At 51.4% G+C, this 26394-nt stretch overlaps 1 protein-coding gene across 1 annotated transcript; it reads right to left on the reverse strand.

Annotated features, from left to right (window-relative positions):
- On the reverse strand, positions 1-24907 carry Odad1 (outer dynein arm docking complex subunit 1). The gene is made up of 15 exons (XM_052162692.1): positions 24622-24907; positions 24417-24508; positions 19939-20038; positions 19381-19570; positions 10981-11103; positions 10684-10797; positions 9392-9459; positions 7177-7364; positions 6811-6945; positions 6343-6425; positions 6070-6238; positions 1391-1554; positions 1217-1314; positions 897-975; positions 1-809 (listed from the first exon to the last, which is right to left on the reverse strand). Exons 2-15 carry the CDS (start codon positions 24493-24495, stop codon positions 300-302), a joined length of 2100 nt encoding a protein of 699 aa, XP_052018652.1. The 5' UTR covers positions 24496-24508; positions 24622-24907; the 3' UTR covers positions 1-299.
- Between the last annotated feature and the right edge of the window lie 1487 nt (positions 24908-26394).

Below are 26394 nucleotides of genomic sequence, written 5' to 3' on the forward strand. Positions count from 1 at the left end.
TCTGACCTTTATTTCCTATTGTTACAGTTCACCTAGTCAAAGGAGGGTAATCCAGTTAGGAGACAGAGACATCAGATGAAGGGAAGTGCGGAAGAGAGATGAGGAGGAGGGGGCCGGGGGCAAGGAGGAGAACAGAGGCAAGGCCAGGGCAGAGGCGGCAACGATGGGGAGAGATGGGAAGAGACGGAAGAAAACTGAAGAGGCCTGGGCTTTTGGGGATTGGAAAGGAGTTTCTGGGGAGGAGCAGGGCAGAAACTAGAAAACCTGCCAAGAGTTGAGGCAGGAAGGGACCTACGGCCCTAGTTGTAGCCCCTCGAGTCCTTGCTAGTAGAGGAACTAGGCCTGGAGGCGGGGACAGCGCTGGATGCGTGGCCACTGCTGGAACTGAGGCCTCGACTCAACTCCGATCCCATGCTTTGGCTGTGAAGGCCGCCTGCTATGCTCTCTCGGCCTCTGCTGGTCTCTAGGTAGCCAGTGGACCCCAGGTAGCTGCTGGAGCTGGTGTGCTTGAAGCCCCCACGGCCCCCCTGAGAGCCCCGGCTGGACACAGGCATTCCACTGGCGCTGGCCGAAGCCAAGGTCACAGGGCCTACAGCAGAGGCAGAGTCCCCAAAGGTGACATGGCTTACGGAGCCAGTGCCACGGCCTCGGGCCGTCTTGTGGCTCAGGATGGACTCAGGGACTGTACTGGTTCTCCTCGAATGTATGGGGCCGGTGGTGGCCAGGGAGATCTGTGGGCTGGAGAGAGTCAGGCTTGGGCTGCTGTCCAGCTTCTTTTGGGACTCCTCCTCGTCGTCCTGGACCTGCAGCTGGAAGTGGGCGACATGAGGGTCCTGACAGGTTTGGAAGTCCTTCCCCCACCCCGGACCGGACCCAGGGGCGCCCGCCACTCTCACCGACTTCATGACATGACTCAGCAGCTCCTCCTTGCTCATAGGGTAGTCCTCTTTGATCACAGCCCCTGAGGAGTCCTCCCTCAGGTGGGGGAGAGGTGGAAGGCCTGGTGTCATAGCCCTGCCTCACGCACAGATCCCAGCTCTCCTGATCCTCCCCCTCCCCTTGGAGTACCAGCACCCCTTCTTCCCACTCTACTCCCGCCTCCCTGCGAGCCCCCACTTCACCCCTTGTGCCCAAGAAGGCCACATCCGAAAGCCACACCCATGCCCTCCACCCCACCCCTTTTGTCTGTCCCAGGGAGGGTCAGCCCAAGCCTCACATGGTATCAGGAGGCTTCAGTGGCGTGGTCTTCTTTGGGGGTTCCCGTAGGCTCTGGCCCAGTGCCAGAAGTGCAGCATCAGCCAAAGGGACGTGGTTCTGAGAGGGTGGGAGCCTAGAGTTATTGCAGGCCTGGCCAAGTTCGCCGCCAACACCCAAGCCCCTGCCTGCCCACCTGGACCTCCAGGAAGGCCTGCACGGTGAGGAGCTGCACCAGCCGCCTCTCGATGGTGCTCAGGAAGAGGCCTATGTCCCTGTCCCGCATGTAGGTCTTGACCCCGAGGAGATCCTTGATGACACTGCTGTCACACTTAGCGTTGTCGAAGAGAAGCTGGATATCTGGGATTAGAAAGAAAGGTTTTGTCAGGGACCCCGTGCTTCCCTCACACAGTACATAACCACAGCCTCCTTGCAAAGGCAAGTTTCAAAGAACAAATGACTCTGCGCAGCCCAGATAGCCAGGCACAATGTCTGGCTAGCCTCGGGTTCGAGAGAGTAAAGAGAGAGGCGACAGGATGCTGCCTTGGTGGCACACCTTGGCTAGAAACAAACTAATTTCTACCAACCCAATAATGCAGGGCTTACACCCCGCCTGGAACAAACACATGCATCCCAGAAGTCACCGGGTCACCACCCCTCGCCCCAAGCCCCATGTGGCCAGTTGTATTTAACTGGTTAACAGGCTGTTGTTAATGACAGAACCACCACAGCTGAGTCCCCCCTCTCCACACAGGGGAGCCTGTCCCTCCAGCTGCCCTCCTTAGAAGCCTCATGACATCTCTGGATAGTCTTTAAACATACACCTCAATTGATTTCTGAACTTCCTAAAGGTGTCTCGGCCTCTCTGCTAACAGGAAATGACAGCAAACCACCAGAAATCCCCTAACTGTCCCACTGCAGAAAGAGGGACAACTCTATAATAGCCATTATGCTAGGTGAACTATACCCCTCTAGGTTCTTCTGTTGGAAGTCTAAACCTCCCCAGTGTCTCAGGATGTGATTTATTAAGAGACAAGGCCCCTTGGAGTATGGTAACTCCTAACACAAGAGGATACACGATGTGATTCAGACACATCTAACCTTACAAATCAGATGGGAATGCACATACACATACACACACACACACACACACAAACACACACATATGTACACCTACATGTAAAAGTAAGGAAAAAAGGAATGGACATTCCCACAGTGTAGACATTCAGTGTGGTACGCTGTAAGACAGGGAAATGAAACCAGCCAGAGGCAAAGAGGCAGGCGGGAGCACACACCTCCTCACGGCACACACACCCTCACAGCCCTCTGACAACGACCAGCACTTCCGGCCTCTAGCCTGGGGGTAAGAAATGGCCATTCTTGATGCTATGCAGTTCTCAGTTCTGATGGGACAGCCCACAAGATGAGGCTCAAGCCGGTAATGGGATATCCAGGGACCACGGTTAAGGCAGCACTAAACATCCTCCAGGGTATCGCTGCCGTATTACGATGAAATGAAAAACAAATAAAAATAGCCCGGGGCTGGAGAGATGGCTCAGCGGTTAAGGGCACTGACTGCTCTTCCAGAGGTCCTAGGTTCAATTCCCAGCGTCCACACGGCGGCTCACAACCATCTCTAATGGGATCTGATGCCCTCTTCTGGTGTGTCTGAAGAGAGCAATGGTTTACTCACACACATAAAAAAAAAATCAATCAATTAATTAATTAAATAAAAATAGCACAGGTTAGGTGTGAAAATAAAAGGCCAACAATAAAATGTCAGAGTTTCTGGCGAGACAACACAGTCACAGACACATCCATGCACTGGAGAGAAGGGCTACCTGCTGAGCTCTGCTCTGAGCCCCAGCAGGCCTCCTGGCACCCCACACAGTTTTGTTCCTCTCCATCTTTCCCCTCCACAGCTGCCCTGTCTGAGCGCTCACTGCCCCTATAGATAGACACACAGCCGTTTCCAGAGACTGTAGAGAAAGAGGAAGGCTCACATCCAAGTCAGGAGCACGGGGACACACACGCCATGTAGCCAGTGTCCAGAAACTCACTCAGCCGCAGTGATACTAAGAAAGGGAGACAGAACCAGATAACAGCACCAGTCCCCTACACATGTGACTTCGTCTGAGACAGACCCAGACTCACATGGAAGCTGTATTGGCTGGTGTGTGTCAACCTGACACAAGCTAGACTCCTGGGAAAGGAAGGAGCCTCAGTTGAGGACATGCCTCCATGAGATGCAGCTGTAAGGTATATTCTCAATTAGAGGGAGGGCCCCGCTCTGTGGGTGGAGTCATCCCTAGGCCAATGGTCCTGGGTTCTATAAGAGAGCAGGCCGAGCAGGCCATAGGGAGCAAGCCAGGAAGCAGCGTCCCTCCATGACTCTGCAGCAGCCCCTGCCTCCAGGGTCCTGCCCTGTGTGTTTCTGCCCTGGCTTCCTTCTGTGATGAACAACAATGTGGAGGTAGAAGATGAATAAACTCTTTCCTCCCCAACTTGCTTTTTGTCATGGTATTCCGTCACAGCAATATAAACCCTAAGACAGAAGCCAAAGTTCTAGTAAAAATCAGGAGAATGCCAGGCGGTGGTGGCGCACACCTGTAATCCCTCCCTCTGGGAGGCAGAGGCAGGCAGATTTCTGAGTTCGAGGCCATCTTGGTCTACAGAGTGAGCTCCAGGACAGCCAGGGCTACAAGAGAAACCCTGTGTTGAAAAAAAAAATACCAGGAGAATACCTTTGCAACCTCAAATAGGTAAAGACTTCTGATACCACAAAGCCAGTAATTGTACTGACAATTTTGGAGTTTTGGTTTCTTTAAAAAACAAAACATAGAAATATTATAAAAAGGTTTTCATTTTAATCCCAAGTGTGGGGTGTGGGGCCGCTTCAGACTGTCCACAGCAGCTGACTGTGCCACTGTGGTTCTGGCAGCTGCAGAGAGTTTCTGTGACTGTGTGACATCTGGGATGCTGGAGTCTTTCAGAGGGTCTATAAATGCTAGGCCTGAGAGAAGGGCTGGGCCGGGGTGTGTTGTTGGGTTCTTGGCTGTTGGTGGTTGCTTTTGATGGAGGTTTGTTGAATAGTCACGCACAGGAGAAGATTAGATATCCTGACGGCCAAGATCAAGCCTGCCCCAAGGAGCTCAACACGCCTCATCAGCAGGAAGCAGTCTAACAAGAACGGTGCCCCCTTTCTGGCCCCCGACTTTACTCGGGGATCTCTTTCCTTCCCTCTCCTTTTTTCCCACCTACCTAGTGTTGGGGTTGGAAGGGTGGAAGAAGGAAGGACCACAAAGCAGCAGAGACAGCCAGGACGAATCACAGGAGGGAGCTGAGAGCGCTGGACCAAGGGTTAGGTAAATGTCAGTGCAGGCAACAAAGTGGGGGAGTTTGCAACCACACAAAAAGTATTTCCAGAATCAAAAACAATCCCTACACTTCAGAACAAGAAAAACAATCTAATTCAATACTAAAACATGGCGGCTAAAGAGACAGCAGTTAAGAGCACTTGTTGTTCTTGCAGAGGACCCAGGTTCAATTCCCAGCACCAACATGATGGTTCCCAACCATCTGTAACTCCAGTCCCCCGGGATCCAGTGCCCTCTTTTGATCTTCAAGCATCAAACATTCTTGTCACACACACACACACACACACACACACACGTAGGCAGACCATTCTTACATAAAACATATAAATCTAACTTTTAAAGTGTTCAACTATTTAAGTAAATAAATATGTGCTGGCATGCAGCTCAGTGGGTAGAGGTTCTTGCTGTCAAGCCTGACTACTTGAATTTGACCCCAAGAGCCCGTGGGGGGCGGGGGGGAGGAGAGAACCAACTACTGCAAGTTGCCCTCTGACCTCCACATGCGTGCCATGGCACACTCGTGTGTACACACACACAGCACAGAGCCAAACAGGAATGTCACAGAGATAACAGTGGGCGACTGTTATCTCTGAATAATAATAATAGTGAATGCACGCTGACGGTGGGGAAGCACACTGAGTGAATGCTGTAGTGTAACAGACTGTGATGGGGGACACCGGGCCGGGGGCGTCTACACCTGCTGCACACGCGTGCGCGTGGAGGCGTAAAAGGAGAAACTGACATCGTGACCCCCGGCTTTAACCCCCGCACTTGGAAGCAGAGGCAGGCCGATCTCTGTGAGTTTGAAGCCAGCCTGGTCTACAGAGTGAGTTCCAGGACAGCCAGGGCTACATAGTTAAGACTGTCTCAAAAAAAGAAAAACAAACAAACAAAAACCTAAAACAAAGAGAAAGAAAGAATAAAGAAAGGGAGTGAGAAAGAGAGAAAGAGAAAGAAACAAAGAGGGAGAGAGAAAGAAAAAAACAAAGAAAGGAAGGAAGAAAGAAGAGACAAAATTGAAAGTGAGGAACTGGGGGCTGGAGAGATGGCTCAGGGGGGATTAAGAGCACCGGCTGCTCTTCCAGAGTCAATTCCCAGCAACCACATGGTGGCTCACAACCATCTATAATCGGATCTGCTGCCCTCTTCTGGCATGCAGGTGTACATGCAAATAGAGCACTCTGAAAACAAATCTTTTTAAAGAAAATGCAGAATTGCTCTGGAGAACTGACTAGCATTTTTCTAGTGAATATGAAAGTTCCATAGCCTATGACTCAGCAGTCACACGCCGGCCATTCATGAACAGACAGACGGATGGAAGAATGGATGGATGGGCAGGTGCACCCCAGATGGGCTGACGAAAGATAGGGGACAGACAGAGAAACGAAGGCAGACCTGGCCGTGGTCAGGTCCTCTTAGCAGCCAGCTCCCTGCCAGCTCCCTGCATCCTTCCCAGTGAAGAGCGTCGGGCTGGGAGAGGGAACCTCGGGGTCCTTACCAGTCTTGAGCTTTTCCAGCTGAGTTCGGAGAACCTGGAAGCGAGCCTCCAGCTGCTCCGACTCCGTGCACACCTTGTCCACGTCCTGCTGCAGCACGCTGCACTGCTGCTCTCGCTCGGCGCGCTGTTTATCCTGACTGGCATGCTCACTGACTAAGGCTTCCTGCATCTGCAGCGACAGGGGCTGGAACTGGGTCCGCTCTAGGCCTGGGGAGAGGGTATGGGAGTCTGGGAGGTAGGGCGGCCGGCGTAAGGAGGGTGGGCCTTGCTCACCTCTTTAATCTCCTCCTGCAGATGGTGTAGCTCGGAGTTCTGCTCATTGATGAAGTTAAACTCAGCAAAGTTGCGTTCCTCCACTGGGGGGGTGCGGGGGGTCCAGAGGGATGGAGTTAGAAACAGAAGAATCACTAAGGGCTGAAAGACGACAGAAACAAAGGTAGAAAAACAGAGACAGATGAAACAGGAACAGCCACAGAGGGACACCAACACACGAGAGGCAGGGTCGGGAAAAGACTTGGGATGGTCCCAGGAAACAGACAAGAGAGGGCGGAGGGACAGACGTGCGGAGAGGAAGATGGAGATACACATACACGGAAAGAAACAGAGATGCAGATGCAAGGGAGGGACCCCCAAGCAACAGAATGACAACTAGAGACATGTTAGGGTCCCCAGGGCAAGGCAAGGGCTGTGCTGCAGGTGCTGCTGGGTAGCCCCGCCTCCCCACCCACCCTGCCCACTCACACTCCAGGTATTTCTCCACCAAAAGGTCAGGGTCGCTCTCCCCCGTCAGCTGGGCCAGTTTGTTCAGTGTGTCCTCATAACGCAGCACTAGCTTCTCTTGGGAGGTCTTTCCGAGTCCTTCTGACATTTCCCAGGCTACAGGTAAGACGGGGAAGTTGAGAGCTTGCTTCCTGGACAACGCTCCCCTGCCCACCCCACCACCACCCTGCCCACCGCCCACCGCCCTCCCCAACTGGCTCTGCCACTCACCAGCTCCACTATCCTTTGCCCCACCTTCTCCTAATGGGTTCCACCCTCTCTGAGGGCGAGGGATTCTAGCTGTGGTGACCCTGGGGTTGGGCTGCTAGGTACAAGCACTGGCCTCACCTCGCTGTTCCTCCTTTTGCGTCACACCAGGATCCGGCTGTCGGTCGTGGTTCTTGAGCTTAAGGAATCGGTGCAGCTGCTCCAGATGCGATATCTGTCGCAGCAAGATCTGTGCCTCTGTATCGCTCTGAGCCAGCTCCTTCTCTGCGCGCTCCTGCAGCATGCCCATCTTGGTCTTGGCCTCTTCCCTGGGGCAGGAGGGGCATGTCAGTCAAAAGAGACGGGTGATTGAGCTGGGGCTAGCATGGGCCTACGGAAGGGGTAGGACGGTGCCAGCTGACTTCACAAAGATGCTTGCAAAAAGCAGAGAAAGTTCTAAGCTGGAAGAGCTGGGTCAGCATCAGGCCTAGATATGACAAGACTGGTGGATCCACGGTAAGCAGAGGCCAGGAATTATGTGATCATTTATTCAGAGGGCCAAAAGAGGTGGTCAGGCCCTGCCAGAGGCAGAAGGGGCAGCATGGGTGACACAGAAGCTTGGATGGTCTATAGCTAGAAATGAATAAGATGGGAGCAGTTGGGTCTTTTCCAAACTGCAGCGCGCGCGCGCGCGCACACACACACACACACACACACACACACACACACACACCATTACAGCAGGAAGGATGCCCTGCCCTGCTTGGCTGGGAATAAGAGCCTGAAGCTTTGATGCGTCATGGCAATGAGCCCCTGCCCTAGGCTACTCTAATTCTGACCTCATCTCTGCCCGCCTTGGGGGTTCCTCCCAGAGTCACCCCTGAGGGCTAGTCATTCTCTAACATACATGGCCTCCCCTGACAATAGCAAGCCCAATCCCAAGAACCTGTTGGTTGGTCAAGCCATTGTTTCTTGGTCAAGAACAGAAACCATCCTGACCCCATGCCCCACCTGATGGTCCACCACAAGTGGCTCAATGAACTGACCACTATGCCATCCGGCAGAGAAGTACTAGCCAATCGGATTCCCTTCCTCGAGGTTAGACCTGAGAGCAAGGTGAGAACAAGGCACCAGGGGCAGAAGCACATCCAGCCCAGAGGTCAAAAGCCAGCCAAGGTGTGGAGAAGCTAGACCTGGGTGGCAGGGGGAGGGGCAGAGGCTGACAAAGGTAAGAGACCAGACTTTGGCCAAGGAGATAGCTTAGCGGAGAAAGGAGCGCGCCACCAAACATGACAACCTAAGTCAGATCCCACGGGGTGGCAGGGCAATGCTGACCTCTGCAGATTATCCTGACCTCCATGAGCACGGCATGAGCATGCATGCATGCATGTATACAGACACATACGCACACAATAAATAAATGTAAAAAAAGACCAAAAACAGAGAGAAATCACAGACCAACCAGCAGAAAGAGTAAAGAACTAATGTATGTGCTCTGGACAAGAATGGACAGACGGATGCTTCTTGATCCATCTTCCTGGAGCATTCGGGATACCAGAGACAAAGAGGAAATGCAACTATGTCCGCTGGGCCCTTGGAGAAGGAGAGAGCTGCTGCTCAAGGGTCTGAGTAGAGCAGTGGCTGGCCACTGAGGTGACTGTCCCTGGGCTGTACACGTCTGTTGTCTGCCATGGGGTCTCACGCAGCCCAAGCTGGCCTCACACTGGATTTGTAACTAAGGCTGGCCTCGAACCTCTCCCTCCCTCCTTAGAACTGGAATGGCAAGCAAGTACCATCACACCCGGCTGGCTGAACACTTTTAAATGTTGATGATTATGAGCATTAGAAAAACAAAGGGGGGGGAGGGAGGGAGAGAGAGAGTGAGGGAGGGAGGGAGGGAGAGGAGAGGGAGGGAGGCTTTAAGGTGGATGCTCCAGGATCAAAGGTCCTGAGAGAGGAAGCAGGAACTGAGTCCAGGGAAGAAAAGAAGCAGAAGGGCCAGGAGCCAAAGAGCCTAGACAGACGGAAGCCAGCTCCTGAGCAGCTTCGCCTACCAATCCCATCTGGCAGGAAGGCTGTGTGTCTGCTCCCGCGGCCACCACTACAGAGTAACCTAGCTGTTCTCCACTGCCACGTGCCTCCTGGGTTCCCAGCCCCTGGGACCAGCCCTGAGTAGGTCTTCAGGCCTGAAGCTGCCACAGATGGAATTCCTCACTCACACCCCCCCAAGGAACAGGGTGCAACAGAAGAGTTGGGGATATCTCTTAGGCTCCACCCTTCTTTATGAGTGTACAGGCTTCCTGGCCCCACCCCCACTGCCTCTGCTCCCCAAGTGCCCCCAGGGTGGGGAGCTTACCTGGCAGTGTAAGCAGAGGTAGAGGATGTGCTGAGGGCTCCGACCATCTCCTGCAGTAGGTGGATCTCCTACAGGGACACAATGAGCTGGCTTCCTCCAGCCGCCAACCAAGAAGGGGCCGTCCCACTCCTACCACTGAAGACCCTCCTAAGAGCCCCTGTCCAGGAAAGGAATTTTTATTTCTGTTTGTGTTGCTGGTTATTGCTTTTGAGATAAACTCTCACTGTGTATCTCTGGTTATCCTGAATCTATGTAGACCAGACCGACCTTGACTATGAAACAGGGTTTAGCTGGGCAGTGGTGGCGCATGCCTTTAGTCCCAGCACTTGGGAGGCAGAGGCAGGCGGATTTCTAAGTTCGAGGCCAGCCTGGTCTACAGAGTGAGTTCCAGGACAGCCAGGACTACACAGAGAAACCCTGTCTCGAAAAACAAACAAACAAACAAACAAAAAACAAAAAAAAGAAAGAAAGAAAGAAAGAAAGAAAGAAAGAAAGAAAGAAAGAAAGAAAGAAGGAAAAAGAAACGGCATTTTAATGGGGTCACAAATGGGGAAAATCAGGAGGACACGTGGGAGAGTTAACTCGGGAACCGTTAACCCAGGAACAAAGCACCAGGCCAACTGGGCCCCAGGTTTAGAAACCTGCTTAAGTGGCATCCTGGGATTTGGTGCGGTGTATCCACCAAAATACTTGGGATGGGAGCTTGGTCCCTGGACAGCTTTTAGAAGGCAGTGCCCACTACCTTTGGGCTCCGCCCTTCTTTACAGTCTCCAGGCTTCCTGGCCCCACCCCCACTGCCTCTGCTCTGTAAGGTTGCCAAAGACACTGGATCTCAAAAGACTGAGGTCCAGGCCCAGCCCTCTGCTTCTCCCTTGATTTGACATCTCCTTCGTGCCTGTGTCCACCCTTTGTACTATGTGCCACGGTGTGCTGGACCAAGAAGGCCCTAGGCAAAGCAGTCCTGGACAGTTGGATTCTTCACCTGCAACACTGTGCACTACATGACTCTCCTTTGTCTATAACATTCCCTGCCTCAGATACTTTGTTTTATTAACAGAGTAACATACAGTGACAGAAGACAGAATGCTAGCTCTTTAAAGGGCTCTGAAGGTGCTCAGATCTCAGGGGATGCGAATGGCTTGTGGGGCCTGATGGCAGAGTTCAGACTGAAGCTGGTGTCTGCGCATGGGAGTGGGATGAGGGGAGGTGTGCTCTTCCTTCTCTCTCCTGACTGAGGTGAGCCTGGGCCCAGAGCGAGGAAGGACTGACTGGGCGGAGCTCCGAGCCCCCACCTTCTTCAGCTTGCGGTCCATATTCAGGTAGCGGCCCCTTTCGATGCGCAGCAACTCCAGCTCCTCCCGCAGGGCCGCGTTCCTCACCAGATGGATGTCAAAGTGACAGGTGACCTGGGGTGGGTGTCAGAGCATTCATGAGGCCTGGTATATGACAGAGGTGGGGACTACCCTGTTCCCTCCAGGGGAACCTGAAACAGATCCGCCTAAGGGGACCCTCAAGCCCACAGTGCCTGTCCTCCCAACACCCTCCTAGGCAAGCCTAGGGTCTGTCCTGGAGAGCTGGGGGCCACACACCCTGTCCAGCTGGTCTTCTAGGATCCTGATCCTTCTCTGGATTTTCATCTTCTGATCCCTGATGGCATCGGGAGCTGAGGCTTCCTTACTCTGTGTGAGGATCTGGGTCTCCCAGTCCTGGATCTGGAGGGAACGCAGCAGCCATCACATGCCTGGGAGAGATGCATCAAGGACATCTGCTGTCCCGGCAGCCCCAGCATCCCTCCTCCTCTGCAGTGCCCAACTCAGCCAAATGCCCCTGCAGCCACTGGACCTCAGTCTGGGCAACCACAGGACTGTGGCCCATGATTAGCCAGCTCTTCTCCTCTCCTGGTGGCCTATTTTGTTTGTTTGACTGGTTAGTTTGTTGGTTTGGTTTGGCGGGTTTTTTTGTTTTGTTTTGTTTTGTTTTGTTTTTAGACAGGGTCTTGCCGTACATTCCTGACTGTCCTGGAACTTGCTATGAAGTCCAGGCTGGCCTTGAACTCAGAGATTTGCCTGTCTCTGCCCCTCCTGGTGTTTTTGAATATGCACATGAGATGGAAGGGTTGGGTTGCTGCTATCATGGTTCCCAGGGAGAGGAGGATGCTGGGAGACTAAGGCCAGCAGTTAAAAGGGATGTGAGATGCTAAGGTTGCCTAGAGGCCCCGCCAGCTTCCCACAGGACCTGGTTTCTGAGTTCTTGTTGTGTCTGAACTTATTCAGCAGAGTGTAGACTGAATCAACCATGTGACTGCTTCCCATGTGACTGATATAGGCTAGTAGTACCCCAGAAACTCCTGTCAAACACCCAGACGCCCAGTACCTCAGAATGTGACCTAGAGACAGATTGCCAACAGAGTGAGCTCCAGGACAGCCAGAACTACATAGTAAGATCCTGTTTTAAAAAATAAATCCCAACCAAGCCAACAGAAATGGTCAGCAAAACACCAGGATGGGGGATAGGCTCCTGCTGAGCGCTGGGGAAATGACCCAGCCTGTACCTTGATGGTGGCCAGTGGTCTCTGGAGTTGAGAATCAATCTCAAGTCTACTGCTCCGTGAGGAAACCTTGCTCCAGCAGCTGTGGCCAAAATAAACAGGCACCAAGATGCCAACTCCAGACTTGTCCATGGATATATATATATACAAACTCCATGGATATATCCTGTGAGGGCACAGGGACCTAGGTAGTGGCCTGCCACATGCTCCTGGTGGCTTGAAGGATTACCACAAGGTGGCAGTATTTGCCTTTCGGCAAGGTGACATTCTCCTGAACCAGTTTTCAGCAGCAGCTATGATAAAAATCAAATGAAATCAAGGCCCGAACTGGGGAATGCTGAGTGAGATGTACAGGGGGGCTCCCCTCGCCATTCTAAAAACTTCGTGTGAATCCACAATCACCCAGTGTGGATTTCAATCACAACACCAGGGTGGTGGCGGCAGCAGCACACACCTTTGACCCCAGCACTCAGGAGGCAGAAGCAGGAGGATCTCTGAGTTCGAGGCCAGCTTGGTCTACAGCATGAGTTCCGGGACAGCTGAGGCTATGCAGAGAACCCCCATCTCAACAGGGGGGCAAGAAGAGTAAGAATAAAATATAGAGCTGGAGAAATGCCTCGGCGGTTAAGAGCACTTACCGCTCTTGCAGAGGACCCTGTTCAGTTCCCAGCACTGACCTGACATCACACACCACTACCCATAACTCCAACTCTAGAGGGATCCGACGCCCTCTTCTGTCCTCCATAGGTACCTCCGTGCACACACTTCACACAGACACACATAAATAATAAATAAAAAGAACATTTAAAAAGAATTTAACGTGAACATTTTTTAAATCTGTGCATATTATTTTCACAAATGGCTCACAGGATAAGAACTTGAACTCGGCAGGCTGCTCGAACTGTGCTGGTTAAGGTACAGCTGTCAGTCATGCAGCACTGGGGTCAGCTGGGTCAACTCAAAACCCACAGGTCTGCAGGAACTCTAAATCAGTGCGACGCCGCTGCTGCTGTGGGAACTGACTGTTCTCCTCAGTTCTCTATCATTGTCCCCCTGCCTTGGGTGCCTGGAGAGGCCCTAGATAGCAATGGTGGGGCGCCAGCTTCTGACCAACCCCCCTCCACAAGGAGCCCAGAGACGGAAAGACAGGATCCTGCCACTTCCTTCAAGGGCACATCCACAGCAACCTCTGGACTTCCCACGGAAGTCTCCTCTCTTAAGCCTCTGGAAATTGTCCTTTGGGTGCTCTATCCATATTTCAAGTGTTGGAAATTTTACTTAGATTTATTTATTGTATGTAGGAGTACACTGTAGCTGTCTTCAGACACACTGGAAGAGGGCATCAGATCCCATTACAGATGGTTGTGAGCAGTTAGTGTTCTTAATGTTGAACCATGTCTCCAGGCTCAAGAGTTGGAAATTTTTAAAGCCTGAAACTTTTAAAGTTTGAAATATGTTATATACTGGGATGTTGCTATTATTGATATGACATGTTGGGGGAAACAGGAAAGAAGAGGTTATGGTTTAACAAGTGATATGTGTGTGTGTCAAACTGACAAGGGGTCAGTTGCGTATCAGTATCATGTTGATTTCATAGTTCTTGGGCCTCTAGGACTTCTTCCTCTAGGAAGTCCAGAGGTTGCTGTGGATGTGCCCTTGAAGGAAGTGGCAGGATCCTGTCTTTCCGTCTCTGGCTCTGCATCTGGGCTCCTTGTGGAGGGGGGTTGGTCAGAAGCTGGCGCCCCACCATTGCTATCTAGGGCCTCTCCAGGCACCCAAGGCAGGGGGACAATGATAGAGAACTGAGGAGAACAGTCAGTTCCCACAGCAGAATCTCCCAAAGCTGCAACCCAAACATCAGCCCAGTGTGCAATCTCTTGAGCCTCATCAAATAACTGCTGGCAAATATCTTAGTTAGAACTTTTATTACTGTGATAAAACACCATGAGCAAAGGGGCACCTTGGAGAAGAAGGGTTTATTTTAGCTTACGTATCCTGAACACAGTCCATTGAGAAAGGGCGTTAGGGAGGAATGTGTTTACTGGCGTTGTCATGGTATCCTCAGCCTGATTTCTAATACCTGCCAAAGGGTGGTACCACCCAGAATAGGCTGGGCCTTCCCTCATCAACCATCAATCAAGAAATGCACTGTAGACTTGCCCATGGGCCAGTCTTATGGGGTATTTTCTCTATTAGGATTTTGTTTTCCCAAATATGTCTCTAGCTGTGACAAGTTGCCATAAAACTAGGCAGCACAACTGACCCCTTTCAACTTGAGCTCCCTCTGGACCACAGCGTCTGTGTGTGGACTCTGAGGAAATACTCCCAGATTTCACCTCATAGATGCTGGCCTCTTAATCATAGCCGAGTCTTCAGCCCCAGCCAACCAAAATCAACTGTCCCAGTAAAGCAAAGGTTTCACTTCAGCAGTTCTTAATTCAAAATATCACACAAGTGGCCCTGGCAGAGTCTTTGACAAATGCTCAAACCTCCCTCTGAAGCATCACAAGGCTCCACCATCTGCACGGCTCTCGGGTTTACATTCTTAGTTTCTACAACAGATCACGGAACCTGAGCAGTCAAAGGATTTTCCAGTCCAAAGCCCCAAAGTCCTTCCACAATCCTCCCCCAAACAGATTGTCAGGTCTGTCATAGCAAGACCCCACTGCCTGGTACCAATTTCTATCTCAGTTAGGGTTTCTATTGCTGTGATAAGACACCATGGTCAGAGGCAACTTGTGGAGGGAAGGGTTCGTTTCCAATCACAGTCCAGCATGAAGAGAATTCAGGGCAGTAACTCGAGGCAGGAACTGAAGCAGAGGCCATGGGGAGACACTACTTACAGGCCGGTCTCACATGGGCTTGCTCAGACTGCTTTCTTATAACATCCAGGACACAGTGGTCTGGGCCCATCCACATCAATCATTGTCTCAGAGTTTCATTGCTGTGAATACACACCATGACCAAGGCAACTCTCATAAAAGAAAGCATTGAACTGGGACTGGCTTACAGTTTCAGACGTTTAGAGCATTATCATCACGGCAGCAAACGTGGATGCATCATGGTACTGGAGACAGAGCTGAGAGTTCTACTTTTTAATTGACAGGCAGCTGGAGGGGACTGTGGCACTGGGCATAGCTTGAACATAGGAGACCTCACGGCCCACCCCCACAGTGACACACTTCCTCCAACAAGGCCACACCTACTCCAACAAGACCACACTTCCTAATAATGACACTCCCTAAGGGCTATGCACTCAAACATACAAGTCTATGAGGGTCATAACTATTCAAACCACCACAATCATCAATCAAGAAAATGCACCACAGACTTGCCTACAGGCCAATCTTAAGGAGGCATTTCTCAATTAAGTTTCTCTCCTCCCAAAGCTTGTGACAAGATGACATAAAACTAGTCAGCACAGCCCTCACCACTGAGCGGCCCCTCTGCCATCTCTGCCATGAGTGTCCTCTCACCCCGGCACGGCAGCTCTTCAGAGCTGGTAGATCGCTTCCCTTCCGTCTGCAGTCTCGTAAAGGGGGGGTCTTACTGTCACAACCCAATCAAGAGAGTGACTGCCACATCCTGTCACATTCTGTGAGCTTAGCAGCCCACTTGGCTGTGACTCGTCGGATCACCTGAGACTGTTCACCACAGCCAGGATAAGAGTGTCAGCAGGTACAACAACCAGCCGAGCTGCAACCCAAGGCGGTGAGCTCTCAGAGCTGTCTTTCATTGTGGCTCTGACTTCTTGAGGTTTCTCTCACATTTAAAACAAAACAAAACAAAAACAAGCAAAACAACAACAACAAAACCAACAGGGGCTGGAGAAATGTCTCAGCAGTTAAGAGCACTGACTGCTCTTCCAGAGGTCCTGAGTTTAAATCCCTGCAACTACATGGTGGCTCACAACCATCTGTAATGGGAACCAATGCTCTCTTGTTTCAAAAAATAGAAAATTAAAACAACAACAACAAAGGGTTGGAGAGATGGCTCAGTGATTAAGAGCATTGGCTGCTCTTCCAGAGGTCCCAAGTTCAATTCCCAGCACCCACATGGTGGCTCACAACCATCTATAATGGGATCTGTGCCCTCTTCTGGCATGCAGACATACTTGCAGGCAGAACATTGTATACATAAAAAAAAAAAAAAAAAAAAAAAAAAAAAACTTTAAAAACAACAACAACGCCTCACTTAGAAATTAAGAGCTCCAAGACAAAGAATGTTTAGGTACCACTGAAGAGGTCAGCTCAGAAACTTTGGAAAATTCCACCAGACCCCTCCCCTCCTGAAAGAGAAAGGTCATAAAGAACATAGTCACCCCTCCCCTCTGGAAAGGAGGGGCTGATTACATTCCTCAGACCACAGGGAGGAGGGGCCGGCCACCTGCGGGTACAAGAGGCTCAGAGCTCATAGACATATTCCCTAGAGACCAATCAGTTTAGAAGTCACACTGTTCTGCCAATCACATTGTGTCTACTGGCTGCTGCCTTGAAAACTGTATAAAGGCTCCCTGGACAGGCTGCACGTGGTCATTCTCTCTCCATGTGCAGGGCGACCCCAACATGTTGGAACAATAAATTGCTCTTGCTTTTTGCATCAATTCCCAACTCTGCATTGTTCACTTAGGGGGTCCCTGGTAAGCTAAGGCTCACCAGAGTCTTACATTTGGTGCATTGGCTGGGAATCCAACCTCCTGTAGGGACACACAGGAGAGCAATGAATCAGAGGTCAAGTGTGTCGGGCAGATGTGCCTTAATGTTGAGATCGCGGGAGCCCTGAAGGATGCTTCAGGTCCCCTGGAGGGAGCCGGGAAGGCTCTGATCCTTCTGAAAACAGCAAGGCAGTATTGGCGGGAGCCAAGTTTTGCTTTAACCTGGTTTATCTGGCTCCTGCTCTATTGGCAGGGACACCTGGTTTATTTCGGCCAGGCTGGAGCTGGGCAACTCTGCTCTGCGTCCATGAAAGGGGTGAGCTGTGTGTTGATTGTCTTTCTCTGTGTTCTTGGACCTGGACACCTGCCTGTGGCAGGGTCCAGCTATCTGTAGGTTGATTGTTTTTCTCTGTGTTTGTTGGTATCTCGTTCTGTGTTCTTGGACTTAGACTGAGACTGAGTTAGTTACTCTCTGCTCCTCTGAATGACCCACCATCAGAGTAGGGTAGCCACCTGTAGGGACCTTCAACTTGCAGGTGATCAAAGCAGTAGAGGAGAGAGTCTTTAGCCCAGGATCCCTCAGGCACCTGGACCAAATGCCCTATATAGTTACCTGGAAGAATCTAGTAGAGGACACTCCCCCCGCCAACCCCATTGATAAAAGCCTTTCTTTCCCCAAGACTCACCTCACAGGTTCTGGCCATCAGGAAGAAGGAAGTCCAGGAGGAGAGATCTGGACCTGAGAAGAAGTCTATCCTCCAAGACCCTTCAACAGTGGACCTGTCGCTCCAAGACCCTCCTCATTTATATCTCCCTACCCTGCCCCCATAGCCCCACCAGCACCGTTACCAGTTCAAGGATCCTCAGCCCATACAGAACTGCCCCCCCCCCCTTCCAAGGGACTGATTAATCTCTTTGAGACTCTTTTATTTATAATTCAGGAGGCCAGAAAGAATGCCCCCTCAGACACTGGGGGCACCATCGATTGACCAGGCTGTCATGGACAGCGGGCTTTCCCTGACTAGACCTGACTGGGACTTTAACATGGCAAAAGGTAAGGGGCACTGAAGGTTCACCACCAGACTCCATTGGCAGGTCTCAAGGGGGCCGCATAATGACCCACAAATTTGACCAAGGTATGTGAGGCTAAGCAGAGACCAGATGACTCACCCACAGCCTTTCTAGAGCAGCTCATGGAGGCATTTGCCAATATACACCCTATGACCCCAGTAGCAAGGAGCGTAAAACTACTGTGACAATGGCTTTTATAGACCAGGCTAGTAGAGATATCAGGAAAAAGCTTCAGAGGCTAGATAAGCCGTTGAGGGATTTGGTGCAGGTTGCTGAGAAAGTCTACCATTACAGGGAGACAGAGGAGAAGGAGCAGAGAAAGAATGAAAAGAGACAGGGAAGGAAGCTACAGAGAGTCCTGGCCACAGTAGTTAGGAAAAGCAGAGAAAAGAGACAGAAAAGGACCCGTGCGTGTACTGCAAGGAGAAGGGGCCACTGGGCCCGAGAGTTCCCGAACAAACGGAAGCTGGGCGCAGGAATTCCCAGGCTGTGGGGAAAGTGCCCTAAACGGCAAAGGTGCTAGCCCTGGGTGAAGTCAGTGATTAGGGGAGATGGGGTTTGGACCCCCTCTCCAAACCCAGGGTAACTCTGAGAGTGGAGGAGAAACCTACTCAATTCTTGATGGACATAGGGGCTCAACACTTGGTCCTCCAAGCCAACAGCCCCATTTCCAAGAAAATATTTGTGTCCAAGAAGCCACTGGCACCAAAATGTATTCATGGACTATCTAAAGAACAGTGGACCTAGGGATGGGCCGGGTAGCCCCAGACTCTCCTTACCCCCTATTGGGGTGAGACAAACTCTCCAAAATGGGGGCCCAGATATACTTCCTGCCCAACAGGCAGCAGCTAACTGGCCCAAAAGGAAAGACCTCTTCAACTGACCCCTGCCAAAAGCCAAGGCAACCTGGTTTACAGATGGAAGCAGTTTCTCCAGAGCAGGTACTGCTGTAGTGGGCAGCACCTCTACCCCCTGGCAGGACGACGCAGAAGGTGGAGTTAATTGCCCTTAGCAATGCCTTGGAGCATCCTCGGATAGCAGGTATGCCTTTGCCTCAGCCCACGCCCACAGGGCTGTACCTGGTCGTCCTCTCTCTCCATGTGCAGGGCGACCCCAACATGTGGGAACAATAAATTCCTCTTGCTTTTTGCATTGATTCCCAACTGTGCATTGTTCACTCAGGGGGTCCCCAGTAAGCTAAGGCTCGCAATACTCTTACACCGCTTGTTCAAAAAATGCCTCCCAGGGTCCAGCATGGTAGCCCATGCCTTTAATCCCAACACTTGGAAGGCAGAGTCAGACAGATGTCTATGAGTTTAAGGATAGCTTGGTCTACACACCAAATGATGAGACACCATAGTAAAACCTTGTTTCAAAAAACAAAAACAAACAAACAAACAAAATGCATTCGTGTCCAGTGGTTAAAAGTATCCCAACCCAGTCCAGCTAAAACTTAGTGTGAATCTGGGAGTATTTTCTTTTGCTCCGCACATTGCAGGGGATAGGAGGTGGGATTCGCAGCCTGTAGCCTTAAACTTACAGCAACCTTCCTGCCTACGTTTTCCAGGGATAGGCTTTACAGGAGTACACACCATCCCCAGCTTTGGGTGGAGCTCTGGGTGGATGCTTTGGGTGGCTCCATTTTTCAGATAAGGTCACCAAAACTTGGAACAGTTACTACAAGGTCTGACTGGACAGCAGCCAACTAGGACCCACCTGCTTGTCCAGGGCCCGGTTCTGCTCTTGCAGCGCTTCGATTTCGACCTGCACCTGGGCCCGGCACTTGAGAAGACGGTCCATTTCCGCCAGATGCTTCTTGTCCCCCAGCCGCTTGACCTGGCTCTGCGCTATGTTAATCTGCATCTGGAGCTTGGCTCGAAGCATCTCCAGTTGCCGAATCTCCTCGCTGTCCATCCGGAGGAGCAGGCGGTCCATACCAGCAAGTGGCAGCACTCAACAACCAGCTCCAGCCGGTGCCCATCACTGAGCCCCGACCCTCCCCCCCACCCCACTCCACCCCACCCCACCCCCGGCCCTGTGCTTCTCCCAACCCTGTCCCTTCAAAGATTCCCCTCTTTTCTCTACCCCCAACACCTGACTCTCCAGAGATCCCCCAACACTCAGACCCTGCATCTCCTCCTGTTCCTACCTTTTATCCAGTCCCTTTCATGACCACGCCCCTGCCCCTCCTCCTTCCCCACCCCTGCTCTTCCCCTACCCTTCCTCCCTCCTCCCCTCCTCCCAGGGCTCAGAAGCCCCTTTTCCCCAGCTTACACTTGCTTCCTGATGCGCTGATGAACTTCCTTGCTGTATGCCCGCCTTTCCAGCTCCATCACCTTGCGCTGCCGTTGCAGGCGGCTGAGCTCCCCATCCGCTGTGGATGAGACCAGGCAAAGGACTCAAAGGGATCAAGACTGTCAGCTGTCCCCAGAGGACCCCTTTAGGATCTCAAAAACTGCAACTGTACCCCAGTCCCAGCCCTGGCATCCTATGGGGCTTCATCTCAGTCCCTGTGTTCCCAGTAGTCAAACTGACCCATTCCCATCACAACCATTCTGGCTTAAGGATGCCCCTAAGAGGTCTCTTGGTCTAAAGCACCTGGGACTAAAGAAAGTGGCTCTGTCCTAGCCTTCTGTGGGGCTGCAGTGGCCTCTCTCCCCCTCTCCTCTGGGCTCCATCCGGGCTCCCATTCATCTCTCTACTAGGACTTCCTACATCCAGAATGGACCATTCCTTCCTCTTGGACACCTCAGCCTGGCATCCAAGGCCAGAGGAGCCTACCATACCCATCTGTCTTGGTTAGGGTTTCCATTGCCATGAAGAGACACCATGATCAAGGCAATAAAGGACATTTCATTAGGCCTGGCTTACAGGTTCAGAGGTTCAGTCCATTATCATCACGGCAGCATCCAGCAGGCATGATACTGGAGAAGCTTAGAGTTCCAAAGACAAACAGGAGAAGACTGACTCCCAGGCAGCTAGGAGGAGGGTCTCCGAGTCCATCCCGAAAGTGACACACTTCCTCCAACAAGACCACACCTCCTAATAGTGCCACTCTCTGTGCCAAGCATATTCAAACCACCACATTCCACTCTGGCTCCCAGAGGCTTGTTCAAACACATGAGTCTATTGGGGCCATACCTAGACACAGAATGACACTAAAACATTTAGTCCAACTAGAAAGGTCCCCATAGTCTATAACAGTCTCAACAATGTTTTTTTTCTTCTTTTTCTGGTTTTTTGGATTTGTTTTTTTCAAGACAGGGTTTCTCGGTGTAGCCCTGGCTATCCTGGAACTCACTCTGTAGACCAGGCTGGCCTCAAACTCAGAAATCCGCCTGCCTCTGCCTCCCAGAGTGCTGGGATTACAGGCGTGCGCCACCACCGCCCGGCTTCAACAATGTTAAAAGCCCAAAGTTCAAAGTCTCTTCTGATGTTCATCCAATCACTTAACTGTAATCCCTAAAACAAGACCAACTTGGCAAACTCCAAATTCTGCATCTCCATGTCAAAGTGCTCTTCAGATCTCCAACTCTTCTCTGCTTTGTAGACTGTAGCACAATTCTTTCTCTTTGTCTGGTTCCACTCCCTGTTCTCAGCTTTCCTCAGCAGGTATCTCATGGCCCTGGCGTCTCAAACATCTGGAGTCTCCAAGGCAACTTCAACTTCTCAGCTTCTTATTCCAATGTCTGGGATCCACACAAGATCTTCTGGGCTCCTCCAAAGGCCTTGGGTCACATCTCAAGCTCTGCCCTTTGTAGCACTCTAGGCTCTGGTTGGCTCTACTTCAGTGCTGCTGCTGTTCTTGGTGATCATAAGTCAGTACATATGGTACTTGGTCAGTACCATAGTACTGACATCTCCAATTCGCTGGAGTCTTTCACTGCAACTAGGCTTCACTGATAGCCTCTGATAGGCTCTCTTCATGGTGCCAAGCCTCAAATCCTTTGCATGACCCCTTTAGTCCTGGGCCGTCAACTGCAGCTGAGGCTGCACCTTCACCAATGACCTTCTCTGGCCTCTCACAGTGGGCCTCAGCTGCTGTCCATGACCCTTTCATGCCTTCAAAACCAGTACCACCTGGGTGACTCTTATACATTACCAAATCCAGCTACCAGCACAAAGTACAACCTCAGCTTTCTCTGGAACACAGCCTCTTTGTCCTCTCAGAAAACACTCCCCAGGAGATTTCACATCAGTGATGCTGGACTCTTTTTGTTTGTTTGCTTGTTTTTAAAGTTGTTTTTTTTTTTTTTTTAAATGTATTCACCATTGCTCCCTTTAGACAGAAGAGGGCATCAGACCCCACTGCAGATGGGTGTGAGCCACCATGTGATTGCTGGGAATTGAACTCAGGACCTCTGGAAGAGCAGTCAGCACTCTTAACCACTGAGTCATCTCCCCAGCCTGATGCTGGACCCTTCTTAATAACCACTAATTTCTTAGCTCCAACTAATCAGCATCAATTGTCCAGTAACCCCTTCTAGTCTTGACTCTAAAGCCAAAGCCACATGTCCAAAGCTGCCCAGTCCTACTACTTGCAGAGGCTGAAACATGTCCCCCTGTTCTTTTATATTTTCACCAGCTTTCTGTTTTCCAACTCCTCCACTGCCCAAGCTTAGCTGTTTTAAAACTTGCTCTGTTGACTGACCTTGAACTCAGAGATAGCATGGCTCTATCTCGTGAATGCTGGGATTAAAGGCCTGTGCCACCATGCCTGGACTTAAGCTTTCCTTTAGCTGGAACTTGCTGTGTGCCAGGCTGGCCTTGAACTCAGAGATCTGTTTTACTTTGTCTCCTGGGATTAGAAGCAGATACCACCAAGCCTGGGTCTAAGATTCCATGGTCATTATGCCTCAAGATCCGGATCCACAGTTTGCCCTCAATTAATGGATTGTAGTTATGCTAGATTAAAGGACCAAATGAAAACAATAACCAGGTAACAGCAACACTTAACATGACTTAACTTTTCCTTATTCAACGGGAAACACAAACAGTAAGCTTAGCCGGTGGGATCGTGCCCTGAGGTCACCACTCCCTTAATCTGTTTATTTCCTTGAACACAAGATTCATCTCCATTTCACTTCCTGGTGCCCCTTTACTACCTAAACACACATTTTGTAATTTTTCTAAGAAAATGGATTTGCTGTGCTTGATCAAAATGTACTTCATGAGAGTAAACCAGAGGACAAAGTTTGTGCTGGGCTTTTCTGAGACTTCCTTTGTCAATGCATTTTAATCTGATTCTCTTCACTTTAGCCTTAGCCTTAGGCATACTCCAGAAAATGGCAAAAAGCAGCCACATTCTTCACCAAAATATCACAAAAAAAAAAAAAAAACAGTGATTTTTTTTTTCTAGGCTACATATTAACATTCTTCTCCTCTGAAACCTCTTGAGCCCTGCAGGCCCCCTCACAGTTCAACTCACCCTCAGCACCAATGTCTTCTATGTTCCTACTAGGATGGCCCATTAAGCCCCACTAAAAGGATTCCACTGCTTCCCAAAGTCCCAAAATCCACGTTCCTCCAAACAAAAGCATGGTCAGACCTATCACAGCAATACCCCACTCCTGGTACCAACTTCTGTCTTAGGGTCTCCATTGCTGTGAAGAGACCCCAGGATTAAGGCAGCTCTTATAAAGGACAGCATTTAATTGGGATTGGTTTACAGGTTCAGAAGTTCATGAAGTCCATTATCATCATGGCAGGAAGCAAGGCCACATCCAGGCAGGCATGGTGCTGGAGGAGCTGACTTATATAAATGTCTTATTCCAAAGGCAAACAGGAAAAGACTGACTACATGGTAGCTAGAAGGAAGGTTTCGAAGCCCACCCCCACAATGACACAATTCTTCCAACAAAGCCCACACCTACTCCAACAAGGCCACACCTAATAGTGCCCCCTAGGCCAAGCATATACAAACCACCACACCATCCATTCAGTCTTTTTTTTTTTAATATTTATTTTTTATTTAGGGGAGTACACTGCAGCTGTCTTCAGACACACACTGGAAGAGTGCATTGGATCCCAGTGCAGATGGTTGTGAGCCACCGTGTGGTTGCTGGGAATTGAACTCAGGACTTCTGGAAGAGCAGTCAGTTCTCTTAACTGCTGAGCCATCTCTCCAGCCCCCCTTCAATCTCTCCCACCAGCTTCCCACTCTCAGCTGACCCAAGCCAGTGTCCACACTCCTATCCTAGCCACCCTAGCCATAACCTGCATGTGCTGACATGCGATTCTCTCTCCTTCAGCTAATTTTTTTTTTTGAGACAGGTTTTACTATGTAGCCCTGATTGGCCTAAAACTCAAACTACCTCTGCCTCCCCAGCAGAGATAAAAGATCCGTGCAGTCAGGCAGGTCCTTTTTCTTTCTGTTTTAAGTTATACTTATGTCATGTAGGAAGGGCCCAAGGGAATTGGTTTTCTTCTCCCACCACCTGGGTTCCCGAGTGGAACTCAGGCCGTCAGTTTGATGCCAAGAGCCTTTACTAGCGAAACCATCTCCCGGGTCCTCCCCTAGCTATTTTCTGGATGTCCTGGACCCCATTCAAACCTCTCCTTAAGTCTGATGTCTTCCTAGCCACCCTACTGCCTGGCTTGACCCCACCACTTGCCAGGAGACCCCTCTGTTCGGGCTCGAATCTGCCTCCAGGAGAGGGCGCTCCTGGGAAGTCTCCCACCCCTGGCTCTGGAACTTGAAGAAGCCGAGAACAGAAAAGGAACTTCGGAGGAGATGGGGAATCATGAGTTACCTGATCCCTCCAGGAAGATCTCACTTCCTTCTTCGGAGCGGGCGCTCCTGGCGGACATACCCAAACGCATCCTGGACATAGTGGCGGCGCTCCTGCAAGGGGTGTGTCAGCCTCAGAGCGCGCAAGCCAGCGCACAGAGCAGCCGACAGCACTGCGGCCTCTCTGAGCCTCGACTCTTCAAGGACTACACCAGAACATCGCTCACCCCAAACACACAATCTGGGTCCTGCGGCTTGACTCTGACTCGGTCCTTGGGCCACCTCTCCGCACCTCTGAACCCTGGCCGGATTGGGCTGGGGTGGGGGCGAGGTCTGGGCTCTACCGGCTTGAGTGCCTGACCAGGCTTTGTAGCTCCACTCTCACTGTTGTAGTCTGGTTACTGGGGAGACAAGGGGCCAATAAGGCCTGAGGACAGCGGAAGGGGCGGACAGGAGAGATCCACGGAAGACTCAGCCGACTCCAGTCCTGGACGGAGAGGGGGCAGGCCAGAGACGGGGCAGGCCAGAAGACTGGCCTGAGGGGGCGGGGCGGGGGCGGGGCTGAGAAGACCCTAGAGAACAGCGGTTCTCAACCAGTGGGTCGCGATCCCGTTGTGGAATCCAACGACCTTTTCACAGGAGTCACCAAAGACCATCGGACAACACAGATGTTTACATTACGATTCATAACTGTAGCAAAGCTAGTTATTTATGAAGTAGCAACAAAAATAGTAGGGTGGGTCACCACAGCATGAAGGAGGAGGAGCCAGGAGTCTAGGGAGAGGGGAGGGGGAGGAGCAGAGGTAGGATCCAGGGGGCCTCAGGAAGATCTCCTTATTGTAAAAGGAAGGGGAGAAAGTATAGTACGGAGAAGAGGCGGAGCCAGAGGCTGTTAATAGCAAGGAGGAGGGGCTTGGATGCTGTAAGGGGCGGGACTGCAGGCAGAAGGGTGGAGTCAGAGCCCTGTAAAGAGCGTTAACGAAAGGGGAGAAGCTCATGGTCTGTAAGGGGCGGGGACTAGAAGGGAGCGGCCGGTGGGCTTAGTGAGAAGGCGGGGCTTTAGGTTTGGGGGCGGGCCTTGTTATTTAAAAAGAGCCAAGTGAGGCGCTGGGAGGGACCCTGGTGGGAGGTCCAATGTGGGCTGCGTTGGAGTTCAGGACTACGGGCAGTGGAAACTGAAGTGAAACGTTTAGAAGACTAGACTTTGGGACTAGGCAGGGTCCTTCCGTACTGGTCCAAGTGCGTGCCTTGGACTAGTTATTTGGGGAATTCATGGTTTGGAGGAACGCTCACCACTAGCTCAGTTCCTACACAGGTTCACTACGCATGCGCAACCAACGGTTTGGGGGGACACGTAGGGCAGAGCCGGAAGTGGGAGTGGGCAGAACCTCCAGCGGTCCCATCTGGCCAAGCTCTTCATCCCACGTGGTCTTGCAAGGGGGCTGTGGACGCCACTGCCTAGAGGCTGGGTGTGCCCGACGCCTGCGGTTTCCTGTGGGAGGAAGTGGCTGCGATGCAGCGCTCCTCCGAGGCTTGGGCAGGGGAGATCCCGTCACCACCACCCTAGTCTCCAGATGCTCCCACTTCTACTGGACACTGTTGTTGGGGATTCCCTAAACGCCTCCCCTAGGTACCCCAAGTACCGAACTTTTCCAACTCTTGGGGATTGTTAAAACTGTTCCCAGCTGGCTTCCTCAGCCCGTTAGGAGCTTCCTTGCCCCTGGTTCCAACACTCCTCCTGGGATGCAACCCTCAGTCCCTGCAATCATAGAGGAGTACAAGACTCCATCCCAGACCCGCCCCCCTGCTTTGTCCTCAGTGACCCACTCTCTGTTCTCTCCAGGATCAGAGTTAGACTTCCCCAGTCTCTGCGCCCTCCTCCATCCATCCTCATTTAAAATTCCAAACTTTAGCTTCCCAAAGCCCAGAGACCCAAGTCTCTGCCCTTTCTCCAATTACTAGAGCCTCTGAACTGGAGTTCCCTTGACTCCACTCGGGGC

Source organism: Apodemus sylvaticus, chromosome 1 (genome assembly GCF_947179515.1).
Source record: "Apodemus sylvaticus chromosome 1, mApoSyl1.1, whole genome shotgun sequence".
NCBI lineage: Eukaryota > Metazoa > Chordata > Mammalia > Rodentia > Muridae > Apodemus > Apodemus sylvaticus.